Source organism: Lasioglossum baleicum, chromosome 10 (assembly GCF_051020765.1).
Source record: "Lasioglossum baleicum chromosome 10, iyLasBale1, whole genome shotgun sequence".
Taxonomy (NCBI): Eukaryota; Metazoa; Arthropoda; class Insecta; order Hymenoptera; family Halictidae; genus Lasioglossum; species Lasioglossum baleicum.
Genome location: NC_134938.1, coordinates 11,816,495 through 11,836,686, shown reverse-complemented (window position 1 = coordinate 11,836,686; position 20,192 = coordinate 11,816,495). Strand labels below are relative to the sequence as shown.

The 20,192-nt window shown below is 46.6% G+C and overlaps 1 protein-coding gene across 8 annotated transcripts in view; it reads left to right on the top strand.

The window, feature by feature from the left end:
* Window positions 1–20,192, top strand: part of Sv (paired box protein shaven) — a 201,834-nt gene that overhangs the window by 166,857 nt on the left and 14,785 nt on the right. For 6 of the 8 annotated variants that reach the window (XM_076431409.1, XM_076431405.1, XM_076431408.1 and 3 more), the window contains 2 exons: window positions 1,612–1,830; window positions 19,195–19,451. In XM_076431409.1, coding sequence (XP_076287524.1) covers window positions 1,612–1,830; window positions 19,195–19,451 — 476 coding nt within the window. The remainder of the gene's footprint in view (window positions 1–1,611; window positions 1,831–19,194; window positions 19,452–20,192) is intronic. The other 2 variants (XM_076431412.1, XM_076431406.1) reach the window with 1 other exon arrangement.

Genomic DNA, 20,192 nt, shown 5'->3' with positions numbered 1-20,192 from the left:
TTTCATCGATTCAATTGCAATTTTTTTAAAAATGTTCGTGAAGGACTATACTTTGATGGCGTGCTGCGCGAAAACCGTTAACTGTCACAATCAAGAATCCTCAACTACAAAGCCCAATAACTCCGATACTTCATCCGCCCATACCATAAATTTGCATGCCCCAGCTGAGTTGCCGACACTTCTTAACCCTACACCAAGTGTAGTTAAAGTATAGTCCTTCACGAACATTTAAAAACAAATTCCAATTGAATCGATGAAAAACCGAATTGTCGGCAGATTTGTGTCCAAAAAAAATCGGTTTCTGGCCCACTGCGCGCCGCTGCTAATCACGTGGCTTGCAGTTTCTTCAAGAAAGAGAATGTCGGCTGGCGAGACTTATACAACCGATTGGAAATCCGATTCCCGTGTATCAGACTCGGCTTCCGGCGGGTCGGTCCCAAACATGATATCGAAAGGAGATCTACGTTCGCGTGGTGCGTGGATCGTTCGAACGGAATCAAAGGGAGCGGGTTAAAGAGAGGCACGGTAGCGATCGTTTTTCCCGCGGTGGGCGGCCAACGTCGGAATAACGAATCGCCGTCCAGCGGCGCGTCAACGACCGGCTGTTTTAAAACAAACGGCCTGCGCCTCCCCGCTGTCGGTGCTCCTCCTCTCTCCCTCTCTCTCTCTCTCTCTCTGCTTCTCCCGCTATCCGCCTCCGAGCCGTACGTGCGGCGTCTCTGGCACAGCCTCCCACCAGGTTACGTGCTATGCGCGCGCGATGGCCAATCGCGATTGGCCCGCCGTGAACGCACCCTTTGTGCCTAATTAGTTAAATAATATCTTCGCTCGTGCTTAAATTCAATTACGGCAGAAAGCCCGCAATAATGGCGCGCTTGTGGGCCGCCTTGATGGATGTGGGTCCGCCGCCACCGCTCCGAGCCCGGCTCTGGATATCTCGCCAATTTTGTACGCGCGCTCAACGCCGTGACCGCTTTGCCGGCGGATTTTAAATCACTTGCCCGAAACGACGGATAATCGAGGCTATCGTCCCTTTGAGTCCGATCTTGACCGAACCAGTCACCGGCTTCCTCGCCGCCGCCCGTTTGATCGAACCCCGTGAAGCCATCTGTCTAGCTGGAATCCTAGATCCTCCGACTCCGTGATCGACATTGTCAACCCACTTGCTGTTTCTCGAGTACAAACGATGATCGAGGCTGTTGTTCCTTTGAGGCGGATCTCGATCGAACCCCCTGAAGCTTATCCTTGCCTGGAATTGCTAGATCCTCGGGCTAGATCATGGACATTGTCTACCCAGACTCTTCAGATTGTTAAAAATAAAAGTAAAGGTGAACATCGTCGGAATTCATTTGAGGACTCAGACCACACACAGAAATCCATTTGTATTTATATTTTTATTGTTTGAGATTACACCCACCTATTGCTGTCAGAAGTGCATGATATCTGTTGATTATGTTCGTGAAAACGTCGTTTAATTGCCAGTAGAGGAACCGAGGAGACTATTAGGTAATGTGTGAAGGAGATGAGGACGCGATAAACGACGCCACTGGTGTAGGGACTCCCTAGTTCCATGATCCCAATCGTGACAGAATCTTTTCAACGATCTATCAGTTTGATCTTTCCTGTCCGCAGGTATTATGAAACCGGCAGCTTCAAGGCCGGCGTCATAGGCGGCTCCAAGCCGAAAGTAGCAACACCGCCAGTCGTCGAGGCGATCGCGAACTACAAGAGGGATAATCCGACAATGTTTGCCTGGGAAATTAGAGACAGGCTGCTCGCCGAAGGCATTTGTTCGCAGGACAACGTGCCATCCGTCTCCTCCATCAATCGGTAAGTCCAATCTACATTTCAAAACTCTGCTCTCAACGTAGTAGTTCGCCCTGCGAAATTGCATTAATTGGATCTTACTTGGGGTCTCCGATATCTGGGGGTTTCCGATTTCTTGGGGTTTCTGATATCTGGGGGTTTTCGAAAGCTCGGGGTCTCCAAAAGCTTGGAATCTCCAAACGTTTCGGGTCTCCAAAAGCTTGGCGAAACTCGAGACCTGTGAAAAAAGCTGAAGTATCGCAAAGACACGAGACAGTGTAACATAAACGCCTGTAAGTTTCCGCGTGCCGTGAAGGAAGAATGCTCGATGATTTTTGAAGGATCGTATCGATGAATCGGCGTGAACAATCACTTAGGGTGGAAGCACGTTCTCCCGTGAAGCGGTTTTCCAGTGCGGAGGAGCATCAGCCTTCTCCTCTATCCATTGCTCGCCAAGCGGAAATACATTTACGCGCGCGCACACAGGCACACGGGTCCAGAAGGTTGCGGGTTCGGTGTACGTGAGTGGGTGAAGCTAGGTTGGATAGGTGAGCATGTAGATAGCGAGGTGGGTAGGTAAGTATCCGCGGGGTAAGTTTTTCCAGGCGATCTGTTCTCCGGATTCAGATCAATACCCGCCATCTGGGCCTTCGGTCGGGGGATACGGCCAAGAAGGAAAAGGAGAAGGTAGACGACGGGAGAGAACGAGAGGAACACTAGCCTGGGGAAGAGTGCGAAGGAGAGAGACAGAGAGAGAGAGAGGTTGTTCGAAGGTGGAGGAGTCACTCGAGCAACAAGCCACCGCCGCACCCTCCACTGCAATCCTAGACACATCGAAAACCTCGGCCAGAAAGCAATTCCTGTAGCTACATACGCCCACGTTTCACGCTACCGTGCCTGCGACGACACTGCTTCATCTGCTCGGAATACTAGGAATTTACGGCGGATCAATTGTTCGGAGAGTCTACATAGTTTCTTCGATTATAGAGGAGTTCTTCAGCAACCTTTCGTACTGTGAACCGGGCACTAAAAGCGCCCGATGTCTGCTGCTTCGTGAAAAGAACAAAACTCAATTTATTCAGATGCCCTTCACTTAGGTTTTTGATTGTAATATGTGTGCTTAGAAGATTTGTCCGATACTTTCTGTGGGCGGAGGCTAACTAATTTGCGTGCGTTTCCATTAACGCGGCGGCCGCCGGAAATCATGTTAGTGGATTTCACTTGCAGGCCAATTCGATCCGCATTACGCTCGATTACATTATCAGGCGGGTTGCGGCCTGTAGGGTAGTCGAAATGAGGGTGGACGAAGTAGGTGCGTACACGGGAACTAAAATGGGAGATAAGGTCTTAAGTAGCGACTGATTAAATCTCGGGACATATGTGAGTCGATCAATGGATTCCCTCTCTCTCTCTCTCTCACTCTCCTTTTGAATGCTCTTTCTCTCGTTGGCTTTTCTGTCGCTCGAAAAGGGGGATGATCCACTCGTTCAGTTTGTGCGGTGCTGATACGCTGTAATGCTGTCCCGTGGGACGCCGTGCTCCCTGTTAGAGCATCCCTTTACCGTGGATATACTTGTGTTCTAGCCCTGTACCTTGTGCACCCTCCTCCCCGTCGCGTCGCGTCGGTGCGATCTACCGGGCGACGTAAAAACACTTGAATTAATCGGCCCATTCCCGGAGGAACCTGCGAAAGGTCAATGGGATCGGGGTGTCGCCGGGTGTGCACTTATCTGGATGCAAGTACAGGGGTGCGCTACAACGTCTACTTGCTCCACTGGTGTTAGATAACTAATCGGTCTCATTGGCAATTGGTCGCAGCATATGCCGAGAGCACTTAATTTCTTCAGCCGTTCCTCTCGATAGATTTCGCTCCTCCAACCACTCGTACAGCGAGAGCAGCCGATGATTGATCGGATTCATCAACGGCTGTGGGCGTACAGGGATCTCAGAGATCCCGAGCGTTTGGAGACTTCAAGCTTTCGGAGATCTCAAGTTTTGGGAGGCCTCAAGCTTTGGGAGATCTCAAGCTTTTGGAGACTCCAAGATCTCGTAGACCTCAAGCATTGGGAAGCCTCAAGCTTTGGGAGATCTCAAGCTTTTGGAGACTCCAAGATCTCGTTGACCTCAAGCTTTGGGAGATCTCACGCTTTTGGAGACTCCAAGATCTCGTAGACCTCAAGCCTTGGGAGATCTCAAGCTTTTGGAGACTCCAAGATCTCGTACACCTTAAGCTTTCAGAGACCCCACCCATTTGGAGACCCAAGTTTTCGGAGACCCCAATTTTTCCTACACTTCAAGCTTCCGAAGACACCAAGATTTTGGAGACTTCCAGCTTTCGAAAACCCCAACCTTTCAGAGACCCCACGCTTTTGGAGACCTAAGTTTTCAAAGACTCCCGGATATGTAGTTATCCCAATTTCTCGAGACGTTCCATTGTTCCGATTCGCGGAGCCAAATCCGAAAATAACGAAAAAGCGAGAAGAGAGTGCGTTTAAAAATAAGAGAAACCGGAATGGTCTGGTCCGAGAGAGCTCGGTCGGTCGACGCCGAACGACGTCGAGATATTGGTCAGGATTTCTCGGCTCCTCTGTGTGTTAGAGCAGGAAACCGGGAATATCAGCGGCGAGGCCGGGATTTCTCCCATTATGATCGTGTCTCGGTTTTTCTAGCTCCGGGGCTGGTTTTCGGCGCGGAGAAATAATGATACGGATAATATAATGTATTGTCTCGCTTGGCCGGGACACTCCGAAATGGGACCGTCCGCGAAGCCGGGGAGACAGAAGCCCCGTCGGAGAAAGGAAACGGCGAGCCGGTAAAAAAGACCGCGGCGATGGAGGGCGAAATAATGGAGTGGCTTTCGCGAAAAATAACAGTTATATATCCTGAGCATGAGACACGGGACGACGGAAAAACAGCCGGAGAAACGGGGATAAGATTGGACGCTAACTGGTCCCGGGGCTTATATTCTGCTTTCGGGAATCGCTCCGACCCGGCCACCCTGTTCCACCTCGTTTTTCCCCTGGTCTTTAATGAACGGGGACGCGTCGAATCCGTGTCCCGGTTCATTCGTTCCGGAATCTGTACCTGGAACCACACTTATGCGAAGATCACGGCTCCAGTCTGCTGACACGCAGTCGTTCAATCCTCGGTGCCCCGGAGTCAGCGATTTCAGACTTTCTGATACCCTAAATTGGAGGAAACATGGACGTTCACTGCTGTATCTGAGCATTGGATCTCCACGCAAGACTGTCAGTGTTTTAGGATACCCTCTAACTGTACAGGTGGGTCCTCCTTGAAATCTGAAACAGATTCAAGCATCCCAAATTGAGATTATCAACAATTCGTTGAACATAGTCTTTGTTACGTGCACTATCCGGCACTGGTAGGGATTAGAAGAAGGAGAAGGCAGCCATCTACAAGATTGTCCAATTAGCAAAGACGAACGAGGAGCGTACTCGCCATTCGTCAGGAGCGCAAAGATGGAGGCCAACCAGGCCAAAGAAGTGGAAAATAAGAAAAGAGAAATTACCAATGGGTACCGCGGCGGATTTCGGGAGGAAATATTGATAGGCTCGGCTTCGGCTGCGGAGTCACGCTCGAGTAGCCGGCTCTCAGGTCTATCTTACACGTACACAAACGCGAGGTTCGCTCCACTCTCTGCTTCATGGGTCTCTATCTCTTTCTCTCTTCCTCTCCCCGGTCGGGTTTCCTCGTCGCGCTCTCGGCTTCTTGGTCGCACAAGTCTCAGGGGCAGATCGATAAGGAGCGAGGTTCGCCGAGGGCTTTACGCCGGGTTCACAGCTTCCTTCTCGTTTCCTCGACGCAGCCACCGAAGTAACGGTCTCGCGTGTGCCTAGGCCCTTCTTGCGGCTTCGATGAAGTCGTCGGGCCTGGAAACACTCCCCTGAGCTTCATCGTTCTGAATCCTTTCGCGATGCTGACGATCCTTTCCGATGAATCGGGAGATCCTTGCAAATTGGCGCCTCTTTGAGCTTCTACATGGTCCAGCACATTGCTCCTCCTTTGAATCCTCCCACAATTCACGTCTGTGATAAAGTTAGCCAGCATTATCTTCATCATCCGCGAGTACATAGACTTAAGAAAGACTACTTCGAGCTTCCACATGGTCCAGCACGCTGATCCTGTCTTGAATACTTGTACAATTGGCGTAAGATGGACTTCGGATTCCTCTGAAGGTCGACGCAGCCACCGAAGTAACGGTCTCGCGTATGCCTAGGCCCTTCTTGCGGCTTCGATGAAGTCGTCGGGCCACGGGAACACTCCCCTGAGCTTCATCCTTCTGAATCCTCTCGCGATGCTGGCGATCCTTTCCGATGAATCGGGAGATCCTTGCAAATTGGCGCCTCTTTGAGCTTCTACATGGTTCAGCACATTGCTCCTCCTTTGAATCCTCCCACAATTCACGTCTGTGATAAAGTTAGCCAGCATTATCTTCATCATCCGCGAGTACATAGACTTGAGAAAGACTCCTTCGAGCTTCCACATGGTTCAGCACGCTGATCCTGTCTTGAATCCTTGTACAATTGGCGTAAGATGGAAGTCCGACTCCTCTGAAGGTCCACGCAGACGTCTTCGACAAGGTTAGGCCCCATTATCCAAGATCAGTGAAGTTCACCGGGTTCTGATCGGGTCCAGTCTGTCGCTTTAATTCGGCGTAATGATCGCCGGAGCAACAACAGTTGGCAGGAAATCTGTCGCGGCGACTCTCGGCGGAATTGTATCAATCTGTCATCGCTCTGTCCGGTGAACAGAGCAACGGTGCGCGATCCTCCTTGTTCCACAATCGCGAGGGTCAATCTTCTCGCATAGGCGCAACGGGGTCTGCTCTCTCCATTACTTCCATATCATTTCGCACCCCCGGAACCTCGAAGCAGGCAGGCAGCGTCGGCGGCGGTGGCGTGCACGAGAAGCCATATGGCCGGCTGTTCTCCAACATCCCAGCACGCCAGAGGCAGAGGGGAACAGCCAATAGGACGGCGCTGCTACTTTCATGCCACTTTCGGCTTTACGCTCGGCGTCACTGCTATCTCTCCCTGTTCATCTTTCGGTTATTAAATTACATCCCCATAAATAACGCCTGCCTACCGACTGCCTTATTTACCATTCCATCGACTCCGCGGGAGGAACCCGGCCTATGGATCCTCTTCTCTTTCGTCGGGGTCTGACGAATCGGTATTCCGCACTGGTTCTCGAAGGGATGAGGGCCGGAGGAGACGGCCCCTTTCTCTTTTCATGGTGGAAGGACGGGTTATGAGTGCGACGTACCCTTTGAAATATCTTTTCTGGCTGCCTGAGGAGATGTCCTCGCTGGTTCAAATGGAAGTTCGATCGATTCGGTGTTATTAAATAGAAGCTGCACACTGATCAATCCAGCAATTCGAAACGCGAGTCTTCTCCACTTCGAAACATTCAACGTTTATATTGAGAATTGAGGCATACGGTGATCTTGTAAAACAAATCTCCTTTGGTAACGTCCTCAGGTAGAAGTCGTCTTACCATCCTTACTGATCAAGCCAGTTGGGTGACACAACAATTGAAGGTAACTATCTCTAGCAAGACCGCCCTGTAGAAATAACTTTTCGCCTAGCATCGATTGATAGATCGTCTAACCTTGAAAATTATTGAGATAGTAGTCACCAAATTAGCTGCCTGAGAAACCAAGTATCCTTCGGAGGTTGTTCGTCTTATCATCTTCACTCATCATGCCAGTTAGGTGACACAACAATTGAAGGTAGCTATCTCTAGCAAGACCACACTGTAGAAATGATTTTTCGCCTAGCATCGATTAATAGATCCTCTAGCCTTGAAGACTATTGAGAGAGTAGTCACCAAATTAGCTTCCTGAGAAACCAAGTATCCTTTGGAGGTTATTCATCTTACCATCCTTACTGATCAAGCCAGTTAGGTGACACAACAATTAAAGGTAACTATCTCTAGCAAGACCATTCTGTATAAATAACTTTTCGCCTAGCATCGATTGATAGATCCTCTAGCCTTGAAGACTATTGAGAGAGTAGTCACCAAATTAGCTGCCTGAGAAACCAAGTATCCTTCGGAGGTTGTTCGTCTTATCATCTTCACTCATCAAGCCAGTTAGGTGACACAACAATTGAAGGTAGCTATCTATAGCCAGACAAGCCTGTAGAAATAACTTTTTAGCATCGATTGATAGATCCTCTATCTTGAGGACTCTTTGTGAAGCTTAAGGAGCAGAAGGCTGATGAGGAAATGGGAGGACGTAGTGCGCGGGTGTTGGGACGGTGGTTAAAAGGTGCACACGCGATTGGAGGGGAACAATATGGTGCACGGTGCCGTTGAAGTTCCGTTAAAGCAGCCATATTTGTAGAACGAGGAAGCGAGAGAGGCGAATAAACCCCTCCTACCTTATCCTGGAGCACCCTCGGGGGTTGGTAGGAGGATCCGGTGGTGATGACGCTCCGCGTTGGGAGCAAGGACGGTGCTGGTGGCGGCGGCGCGTATCCATAACCGTCCTTTGTCTGGATAACACAATTATTACCGCGTTTCATCATACCCCTCGGCCGAAATTAGCCTCAAATGAAGTTACAATTACGGGTCCTCCGTATCCCTGTACCTCGACTAACGGAGGGGAATGATATCAACGGAGCACAGACTGAGGCGACTACAGCAAGACAGAGTCAACAAGAGAGGTGGTGAGAGAGAGAAAGGAGGAAAAGAAACGAAGGGAAAGAAGACATTCAGAGGTTGAATGTCGATTCGACAAGCAGGACGACGACAACCACAACAATGACGGGGAAGACAACGATGAGGACAACCACGCCGGCCGAGATACGCAATCCAGGTTGCCGTGGAAACGTCAGAGGACAGACAGAACCGCAATGAAACCGGATGGCCGCCTACTCTGCCAGCCTATAATACTCCATCCCCTTTTGTTCTTGGCCGAGAGCTAGGATACCGAAGTTACTCGGCCAGTGTACCGTCAAAATTGTCCCGTTGCGTCGGCCGACCGTCAGCATCGATTTCTACGAATATTTCCAAAGGATCCTCCAGAAACTAGATTGCAAAAATTCTCGTCATTTCCATACCGAATCACTTCGAAACAGGAGCTAGCAGGAACTATCAGATGTTGCATTGTTCCAAGCAATTTTGAATTGAAAAATCACCGATTATAAGATAAGCCAAGTGGATAACGCAGGGGATAGAGTGTCCTAAAAATATTTTACTTGAAAGGGGTGGTGCCCAAGGTCATCTGAAATAATTTTTTTGTTCATTTTTCGTATATATATGTACATCGGTGAAAGTCTCTATGAATATCGGGATGCAACAAACGTTATAACAAGGAGGACGATCCCGGTTAACGATACTACTAACGAGGGAAAAGACGGTTCTATACGGCGCGGCGCGCACAATGACTCGCTGAAATAGGCGTTTAATAGCTCGATGACGCCGGATGATTGACAGCTAATGAACCAACGAATATTCGAAGATTAATCGGCGATCTGCAATAAAGTAATCATACACAGAGAAGTTTAATCGAATGTTATTGTGTAGTGCACCGGTAACGTAATATGCCTAGTAATCGAGCGTGGCACAATATGGCGACGTCAGCGGCCACGGCTCATACGCCGCCGCAGATTACGCCATACATAACCTCGCAACGGTTCCTGTCCGGAATTGCAAAAATTCCTGAACCTTCGATAAGCAAGATGCCAGGTGGAACTATCAACTTGTGTCAACATGTTAACAAAGTTGACATTGCTAAATGTAGAATCTGAGATCCAAAAGAAATTCAAATTATGATCGCGAAATTTTTATTTGATTGAAATTTCTTCAGACGTCTTGGAAAATTTTCGAGGATCGATAGATCCACGAAGGATCGAGGGGAGGTCATTCCGCAAATTTTTAAAAATTACCAAATGCAGAACCTCAGATAAAATTGCAATTAATTATGATTGTGAAATTTGAAATTTTTATTCGATTGAGATTTCTTCAGACATTCTGGAAAAATTTCGAGGATCGATAAATCCACGGAGGATCGGGGGGAGGTGCTTCCACAAATTTTTAAAAATTGCCAGATTAAGAATCTGAGATATAATTGAAATTCATTATGATTGTGATCTTTGAAATTTTGATTCGATTGGAATTTCTTCAGACATTCTGGAAAAATTACGAGGATCGATAAATCCACGTAGGATCGGGGGGAGGTGCTTCCACAAATTTTTAAAAATTGCCAAATGAAGAATCTCAGATATAATTGAAATTAATTATGATTGTGATCTTTGAAATTTTGATTCGATTGGAATTTCTTCAGACATTCTGGAAAAATTTCGAGGATCGATAAATCCACGGAGGATCGGGGGGAGGTGCTTCCACAAATTTTTAAAAATTGCCAAATGAAGAATCTCAGATATAATTGAAATTCATTATGATTGTGATCTTTGAAATTTTGATTCGATTGGAATTTTTTCAGACATTCTGGAAAAATTTCGAGGATCGATAGATCGGGCGAGGGGGAGGGAAGAATCTGAGATGCAAATGAAAGGAATTATGATCGCAAAATTTTAAATGTTGACGATCGAAATATCTGTTTAAATACGATTCTGCGAGCAGAATAATTCGACTCGGACGTCCGGGAAAAATGTCGAGGATCGATGGATCCACGGAGGATCAGTGCTCGCATAAATCTCTCCGTTTGGGGACGGATAATGGTTAGTAGATAGCCTACAAGCTCTCGACTCGATCCGAAGGGTGCTAGGTGTCTGTAAAAGCGATATATTATAAATCGCGTGTTACATTGTGCTTAGAGGATCCTCGGTGACTGTTGACTCGCCGGTATCATTGTTCGAAGGGCATCCTTTGTTGTTGGTTCGCCGAGAATCGCAAACAAACACACACGCGCACACACAAACGGACGGTACACGTGAACACAGAGGCTCTACCGTCGTCGCAGTTAATATAGTTGTGTGGAAGAAGCAGGCAGCTGCTGTTTGACAATGCGAACTACGTCCCCGGATATAATAATACATATACTCGTCTCTGGTACTCGAGAGAGTGAGAGATCAGAGTGGGGACACTTCATCAAAATGTCTGGGATGAGGTCCTGGGGTGTGATACTGTGATGCTCTGCTTTAATACAACTTCTACCTGGCGTCCTAGGGCGCATTAGACACACCCTGCGGGGTAGCTTTGACACGATGTTCTTCTGCTCTGCGGCCCGGCAACGAAAGCTAACGAAATATTCCTACAACTGTTATTCCTCCATTTATCTTCATCGCACCGTGGACTGGGAACCCATTTCCTCAAAAATCATTTTATGTATATTATTCAGTGAATCAGTCAGTTTAGAATTGGTTAGGTTAGGTTAGGAAATTTCTTCAGACATCCTGAAAAAATTTTGAGGATCGATAGATCCACGGAGGATCGGGAAGGGGGGAGGTGCTTCCGCAAATTTTTAAAAATTGCCAAATAAAAAATCTGATATCCAAAAGAAATTTAAATTATGATCGTGAAATTTGAAATTCTGATTCGATTGAAATTTCTTCAGACATTCTGGAAAAATTACGAGGATCGATAGATCCACGAAGGATGGGGGGAGGGGGAGTTAATTTCGTAAATTTTTGAAAATTACCAAATGAAGAATCTGAGGTCCAAAAGAAATTCAAATTATGATCGTGAAATTTTTATTCGATTGAAATTTCTTCAGACATAATAATTCTTATAATTCTGGAAAAATTTCGAGGATCGATAGATCCATGGAGGATCGGGAGCGGGGGAGGTGCTTCCGCAAATTTAAAAAAGTTGCCGAATAAAGAATCGGAGATCCAAAAGAAATTCAAATTATGATCGTGAAATTTGAAATTTTTATAAAAATTTCGAGGATCGATAGATCCACGAAGGATCGGGGAGGGGGAGATAATTCCGTAGATTTTTCAAAATGGCCAAATGAAGAATCTGAAATCCGAAAGAAATGAATTATGATCGCGAATCAGTCAGTTTGGAATTGGTTAGCGGCCGAGTTGATGCAGTAGTTCGAAGCTGCCAGGTACCCTAGGATCATTAAGATCAAGGACACTTTGAGGCTAATTCTAGAAGATCAAGAAATATAGGATTATAAAGTGGTTACTCAACTCCAGGTTCTAGTGTGACTAGTTGTGTGGATCCTACCTTCAACCACAAATTTATGCACCGGCGACGAAGAAAAGGAGGTACCCCCATCCGAAATACAGGATCAGCACTCCAAATTAATCTGTTTGTAGATAGTCTCCACTTTTTCGCAGTCCAAATTAACTCTTTTACGAGTCAAATTCACCACCTGGCAAATCAAATTCACATCATACGTATCAGGCGTAGGACTCGCAGGGGTCCGAGGGTTAATTGATGATCAACATGCCGGGCGAGAATTTTCCCGTGGAAAATAATTAATCCCAGCCGCGAAAGACAACGCGGGGCAATGGGAACGGTCGCGTTTCCTCGGGAGCAGCTTTTGTTCAAGAATCACACCGCGCTATAGCGAGAAGCGGCAAGTACAGCACGCTCGGGGTATATTACAGCTTCTCTGGAGAGGTGGTGGAATATCAGGATACACCTTTTCCAGCCATTGTGTGGCTCTGAAGGGCGTACAATGGCCGTGGAGCGAGTCCCGTATTGTGTCTACAGCTCGACAGAATAGTTCTGCGAGACTCTGTCTCTCTCTCCCTCTGTCTCTCTAGCAGGCAAGCCCCCCCCACCCTCTTTCTCTTCTCTCTTCTCCACAGTATTCGCAGGTTCTCTCCTTTCTTGACTTCGGGTTCGAGAGAAAAGGGAGTCACCGACTCACGGCTACACGCTCGCAGCATCTGCCCCCGAGAATGGTAAATCCTGGAAAGCCACCTGAAAATCCCCCCGTGATCCTCTCCGGGACGTATAATGGGACGTAATAACTTTCGCGTTAGCGCCGCGAACGAGCCGGATTAACATGATCAGACCGCGATTATGAGATCCTGAACTGTTAGAGGTTGTTCTGGGGGAAGAGTGTTCGGTTCAGTGTCGGTCAGAAATGTTGGAATGCCCGAGATCCTTAACGATTGTTACTGACACCCAGTTGTTGTGACAGCCAGTTGTTAAGACACCTAGTTGTTGGAACACCCAATTGTTACTGACATCCAGTTGTTGGAACACCCAGTCCAACATATCTGAAAAGACATGGATGAAAAATTAGTAGGAGAAGCCGGGCGCTTATCCGCGGAAATTAGCCAGAACCCGGGGGTGGAAAATTTAAGTTGGCGTGTCACCATCCTTGTTGCTGTTGCCAATAACTTTTGCGTTAGCGCCGCGAACGAGCCGGATTAACATGATCAGACCGCGATTATGAGATCCTGAACTGTTAGAAGTGCTTTGGGGGAAGAGTGTTCGGTTCAGTGTCGATCAGAAATGTTGGAATGCCCGAGATCCTTAACAATTGTTACTGACACCTAGTTGTTGGGACACTCAGTTGTTGGGATACCCAGTTGTTGTGTCAACCAGTTGTTGGGACACCCAATTGTTACTACATCCAGTTGTTAGGACACCCAGTTGTTGGGTCATCCAGTCTACCATATCAGAAAAGACATGGATGAAAAATTGGTAGGAGAAGCCGGGCGCTTATCCGCGGAAATTAGCCAGGACCCGGGGGTGGAAAATTTAAGTCGGCGTGTCACCATCCCCTAGCTGTCAGAGGGTGTGCCGAAGCCGGGAGGAGTATTCTACCGGCGAAATGCGATAAAGTTGGCGTAGAGGTAATTTGAGTATAAAGTTTTATTCGCAATAATTTAGCCTCGCGTTGGAACCGGGGGAGTGCAAGAGAGAGAGAGACGAGGAGGGGAGGAGAGGGAAGAAAGAGGGAGAAGGTGCTCGGGCCCCCGGGAAGCGTGCAGGAGCGCAGGTCATATATTTGATGGGATACTTGGCATAAAGTCGCGCATAAAAGTAATGCCAACATTAAAGTTTGTGGTTCCAGAGCCGTGGCACGAACCCACCCCCCACCCCCTCCTCCTCCATTCTGCTCGTACGCTGCTGCGAACGTCTTCTGCTATTCTGCTCGACGACGGTGCGCTGGCCCAGAGAGAGGCAGCCGAGACTGAAGGAGTGTCTTGAAGTATCGACCTGAGATGTTAGATGGTCGTTATGTTCTTCGGCATCGCTCGTTGTAAACTCCGGTTACGATTCCGGACGACGGAACCCTTTCGTCGGGGACGTCCGATCGAATCGGACGTATCATCGTAACAAGCCATTTTTCGACACGTTATAAAACTTACAGTTACGGTGTTTATGCGTAGCGGTTATTGTTACAATTATGCGGGAAGCTGCTCTTCCGCAAAGTACGCATGACAATCGTTGAATATTTATGTCGAATATATTCGCGCAACTTATTATTCGAAATTCATTTCGCAAAACTGGGTGAACCGGAGAATTTGTAGAGCGTAAATCGAATCTCGCATTCGGAAGGATCCGAATGTAAAACAATGTTGCATTTAATTATTGTTTTACGGGTTCGGAGCGCGTTTAAAAGGATGCCGGAGGAAGGTTGACTTCGGAGGCTGGATTGGTAGCACTTCAGGGTAGATAGTCGAGCAGTTTAGTTCAGGAGTGGCCGTTGGGGAACGATCTGATGGCGCCAGGGGAGGCATAGCTTCTTCCCACGTGGCACCCTCGACACGCTCTACCCTCATAATTCTGCCTAGCCATCCTCTGGGCGCCACCTCTGGTTTCTCCGAGGCGTTGTAACCGTGAGAGCGACTGGCAAACCTTGGAAGAGAAAGAGAGAGAACGAGATCTTCTCCTCTTTCACCCCCACGGAGGATTGGCAAGGAGCTGAGACCATCCCCCTCGTGAATGGAAACCGCCATGTGATTTTCCAGCAGCGACAGTTTCACCCTCTTTCTGCTCCACGAACGGCCCCGAAGCCGCAATAAAATCCACCGTTGCTCGCATCTTGAAGAAGATGCTTAAAAACCAGCCTGCCGAAAAATTCCCTGACCGGACCGCGTGTGAAGACACGCAGATTTTTATGCAAATTCTTCGTTGAATTTTCTGCAATGTCATTCGCAAGCCTTTTTTGTCGAATTTTGGATAATATCGTTCGTAGCTCTTTCTTGTTGATGTATAATTTAAATCGTAGCCGTATTTTGTCGAATTTTCTGCAATTTATGTCGTGGTCCTGTATTCTTCAATTTTGTACAATTTAATTCGTAGCCCTTTTCTTGTTGAATATTACGAAATTTAATTCGTAGGCCTTTCTCATTGAATTTGTACAATTTATGTCGTGGTTATGTATTCTTAAATTTTGTACAATGTAATCCGTAGTCATTTCTTCGCGAATTTTGGAAATTCAATTCGTAGCCCTTTCTTCTCGAACTTTGTGAAATTTAATTCGTAGCCCTTTTCTTCTGGAATTTTATGAAATTTAATTCGTAGGCCTTCCTTGTTGAATTTATACAATTTATGTCGTGGTCCTGTATTCTCAAATTTTGTGCAATTTAATTCGTAGCCCTTTATTCTCGAATTTTGTACTATTTAATTCGTAGCCCTCTTCTTCTCGAATTTTATGAAATTTAATTCGTAGGCCTTTCTTGTTGAATTTGTACAATTTACATCTTGGCTGTTTTGTGAGTTTTGTAAAATTTAAATCGTAGTCCTTCATTTATTACAATTTTTCAGAACATCGTTCGTAGAAATGGCCGCGCGAGCCTGCCGGAGTGAAATAGAGTGTGTCCGGTATTTCTCGGGGTTGCATAAATCATGCAACGCGTTGCGCCGAATCGGCTAACGGTCGTTAATACTTATAAATGCATCGATAACGAACAAGTACACCGTAGCGCGATGCTAATTAGAAGAAGAGGTGTGCGAGGCTCGGCCGACGTTCTTCAGCGAAATGCTCCCGTTTGCTCGACTCTCGAATATGCGCCCCGCTGTATGGCAACCGTTCACACCATCTGTACGCTGATAAAATCTGCACCTGTTCTGTACTGACAGACCTGGCGATCGTGCTCATTATGCTGACGCTCACCCGTTACATTTTGCAAAATTACACCGAAACCATACAGTCATTTTCAAAATTCTAGCTTGATTATAAATTCCTCGTTTCGTTGTTATCCTGTCAAAAAATAATTTTATCCAAATCTGGAACAGGTTGCAACTTCATTCGCAGGAGGTACAGCAAAGATTCAACCTAATCAATTGTTCTTAACGTTGATCTTTTCAACTGTAAAACCGAGAGATGTAGGTGCATTCATCCATTACCTACTAAAAATTGTTGTAACATTATCCATATTGTTTAGATTATTAAATATGTTGGTATATCTCATCAATAGACTGCGGATTTTATCCAATTATGACAAAAATGGCTACATGTAATTTAAAGCAGTGGTCAAAAATATTTAAGGACATCAATATATTAGTTTCAGCTTCATAGAATAATTAAAACAAAAATACAATTTTTATTTGACTCCTGTGTCCCGCAATCAATGCAAACATTTTTTATTTTGCATAAAGATCCGCAGTCTTCTAATCGATTACTAAATATCTAAAGGAATTATCCTAGGTCACAAGAAATGTTTAATTTTCGAGTTAAAATAGCTCCGAGTGTAATTTGTGAAAATATTCATAATCGACACTAGCGTTAAGGGTTAATCAAATTATCTGGCTAATTATTCGGGTGTTTTCGATTGGCGACTAATCAGCGATGCGGGAAAGCAGGAGGTCCAAGATAGCCGGGCAGAACAACGATTTAGGATCCCCGGGTACCCGCCCACCCCAGAGCCCTAACCCTGATAAGGATCGTTGCTAATTGTTGCGAATTGGCGAAGGTGGCGAACGAACCAGGGAGATTGGGCAACAGGTGTCATCTGATTGATCGCCGTAGCTCACACCCCCACGATTACCTAGCCCGCAAACACATCCACGACAGAAACGAAGGACTTAATGTCGATCCGTTACGCGCCGGCTCGTCCCGATGAGAAATCACTCCCCCGTCGCACGTGTACGTAGGTGGTGCTCGCCGAAGAGTTACCACTGGGACCACTAAATCCCAGAAAAACGGCAAACATATTTCCACCGATCCTCCATTTTCCACTCGTCGAACGGCGAAAACAAATTTATCCATCAAGCATCCTCAATGACCCCCGCAAAATTAATTTCAAGGTCGAAGGATCAAACAATTTATTTTATGTGCAATTTAATTCGTAGCCTTTTTTGTTGATGTTTGAATTCGTAGCCCTTTCTCAATGAATTTTCTATCATTTTATTCGTAGCCCTTTCTTGTTGCGGTACAATTTAATTCGCAACCCTTTATTCTTGAATTCTGTGCAATTTATATCGTGGCCCTTTATTCTTGAATTTCGTACAGTTTAATTGGTAGCCCTGTCCTCTTCAGGCACAATTTAAGTCCTAGCCCTTTGTTGTTCAATTTTGTATAATTCCATTGTAGCCCTTTCTTGTTGAATTTTGTGCAATTCCATTCGTAGCCCCTTTTGTTGAATTTTGTGCAATGTAACTCGTAGCCCTTTCTTCTCAAATTTTGTGGAATTCAATTCGTAGCCCTTTTCTTGTAGAATTTTATGAAATTTAATTCGTAGTCCTCTCTTGTTGAATTTGTACAATTTATGTCGTGGTCCTGTATTCTTAAATTTTGTACAATTTAATTCGTAGCCCTTTTCTTCTTGTATTTTGCGAAATTTAATTCGTAGCTCTTTATTCTTGAATTTTGTGCAATTTAATTCGTAGCCCTTTTTGTTGAATTTTGTGCAATGTAATTTGTAGCCCTTTATTCTTGAATTTCGTACAATTTAAATCGTAGCCCTTGCCTCTTCAGTTGAACAGCACACGATGCGGTGAAAACAAATTTGGTTGACCTTTTCATCTTGAAATTGAAGGTCATTCCGTAAACAAATCATATCGTCTCGTGTCCTACGACGTTCTCTCAATTTTAAAGATTGTTCACCCTGAAAATTGAATTGATTAATTGCAAGAGGTTCTACTCCCAGAAAGTTCTGTTGAAGGCTCGATGCTGGAGGACTTCCGGTGCGACCCGGAAGGGTCCCCAGCATCTTCCGCGACTTCACCAGATCGTACCTCCTGCGAGATTAACAACGGCACTGCATTCGCCAGGATAATTGATACCGACGTCCAGCCGGCTGACCATTGAAACCACACGCACAATATATCATGGATAATAAGCATAGTCGGTGCACGGTGTGCCGGATGGCGGCTTAAAGGGCGAAGGGAGATGGACTTGCGGAACTTCGTTATAGCTGCTTGATGTCCGCGGACTACTCCTTGATGTGATTATGATACGCGACCGTTCCGCAAAGTCACGTTAGGCTATTCGAAGGCGGGGTGGCCTCTGTGTCCCGTAACAATAGCTAGAGAGAGAGAGAGAGAGAGAGAGAGAGCAACAAGCGATCCTCTCTGTACACTATACAACACAGCGAGCACTTGCGAAGAGTGCTGATGCGTACTCGAGTGCGTGGCCAGTACAGTGAGTGCACTGCCCATAGGAGAATGATTCGGCGCGAACTGACCCGCGTAATCGTAATTAATCATCCCGTAACCCCTGACTCCGACACCGAAGTCTAATCATTCGGGAACAGGTTCGGAATTAACGATACGAAAAACTGCAATCTTGCCATTTCTACTTCAGATCGAGGAATCGGTTGCTAATCGGTAATTTTTACTTGAAAAAAAACTTACGATACTAAGGAATATGTGCGCCAAATCCGAATTTAAGAGCTCCAATAGTTCTCCTGAAAAAATTCCCAAAAATTGGCACTTGAACCCAGAGTGCCCCTTGGAAGCATGTCCCTCTATAAAAAAAATATATAGCTCCTGCAATTTTGAATATTTTCACTTGGAAAAAATCACACATGTGCTTGAGATGCCGGTAAATATGTGTGCCAAATTCCAATGCGAAAGGTTCAACACTTCGCTGGAAAAAAATTCCCAAAGTTGACACTTGAACCCAGAGTGCTCCTTCAACGCATGTCCCTCTATAAAAAATATATAACCCCTGCAATTTTGAATATTTTCATTTGCAAAAAATCACACGTATGCTTTAGATACCGGTAAATATGTGCGCCGAATTCCAATGCGAAAGGTTCAATACTTCGCTGGAAAAAATTCCCGAAGTTGACACTTGAACCCAGAGCACCCCCTAACACATGCTCAACAAAAAAACTGTATAACTCCTGCAATTTTGAGTATTTTCCCACGAGAAAAATCACAAAACTGCCTCAAATATCAACGAATAGATGTGACAAATTCCGGTGCGACCTCGAGAATAAGAATACCCCGTTAAGTGGTGGCGAACGTGAGCGGCGTTCGGTCGTTTCCCGATGACCGGTAACTGTATGCGGTGTTCTGGGCCATTGTTCGCAGGATCGTGAGGAACAAAGCGGCGGAGAAGGCGAAGCACGCGCATCAGCAACAGCAGGCGCAACAGCAGCAAGGTCAGCAGCAAGGTCAGCCAGGATCAGGCGGTTCCGTGTCGGTGATAGCCCATGCACCTGCGACTGCAGCGGGTCATCCTGCAGCGACCGCTCCCAACGCTTACAGTATCAGCGGCATCCTGGGAATCCCTGCCCACCATCAGGACCCGAACGGCAACAGCATCAAGAGAAAACGTACCGACGACGGTGAGTCATTGAAAATTCTCTCCGGTGTCGATGATCCTTCGATAACGTATTATAACTCTTCCGCTATACTCTCCGACGATGACTCGATCAGAAAACTGACCGGTGGGGGGGGGGAGGGGTTGTCTTCTAGCCAGGAAACGAGAGAACCATGTTCGCCGCGACAGGACACTATAGGGAGGGGGGGGGGGGGCTAGAAAAGAATGCCGCTGCTCGCACTTATATAAACCCGAAGATCGGATCGGATCGCAATGCATCGCGGCGGCGGCGGCTACATTTCACTTACAATAGTTAGCGCGCGGCGTTATATAAAGTGAGGCAAGAAACAAGATATCACTTGTTGGATCGGGCCGGTCACAGCCGAGTAAATCGGCACGAGTTTCGCCGAGAGAGCCAGAGAGGATAACAATGGAGGAGTTGAACCGTTTTGCCGACGGAAACCGGGGAGCGACGATGCTCTTCGTCCTCCGCTGAATTTCTAAGATCTTATTGTCCCAGGATTTTCGTCTTATTTAACGCGAGACAAAGGGGCCACGATTATCCTCCCCGCCCCCTCCCACTTTCAAGATCCGACGATGCTCAACAATGCCGACGGTACCACACCAGTCGGTGGTTAGGTTATCGCTGTTATTGCTAGGGTAAACAGTTTCTAATCTGATCGGAAGGACGCCTGTGCGATCATCTTATTTGCCAGCGCGATCGAGCTCTGCCGCCTAGCAGTTCTCCCTCCCACCGATCTGACCA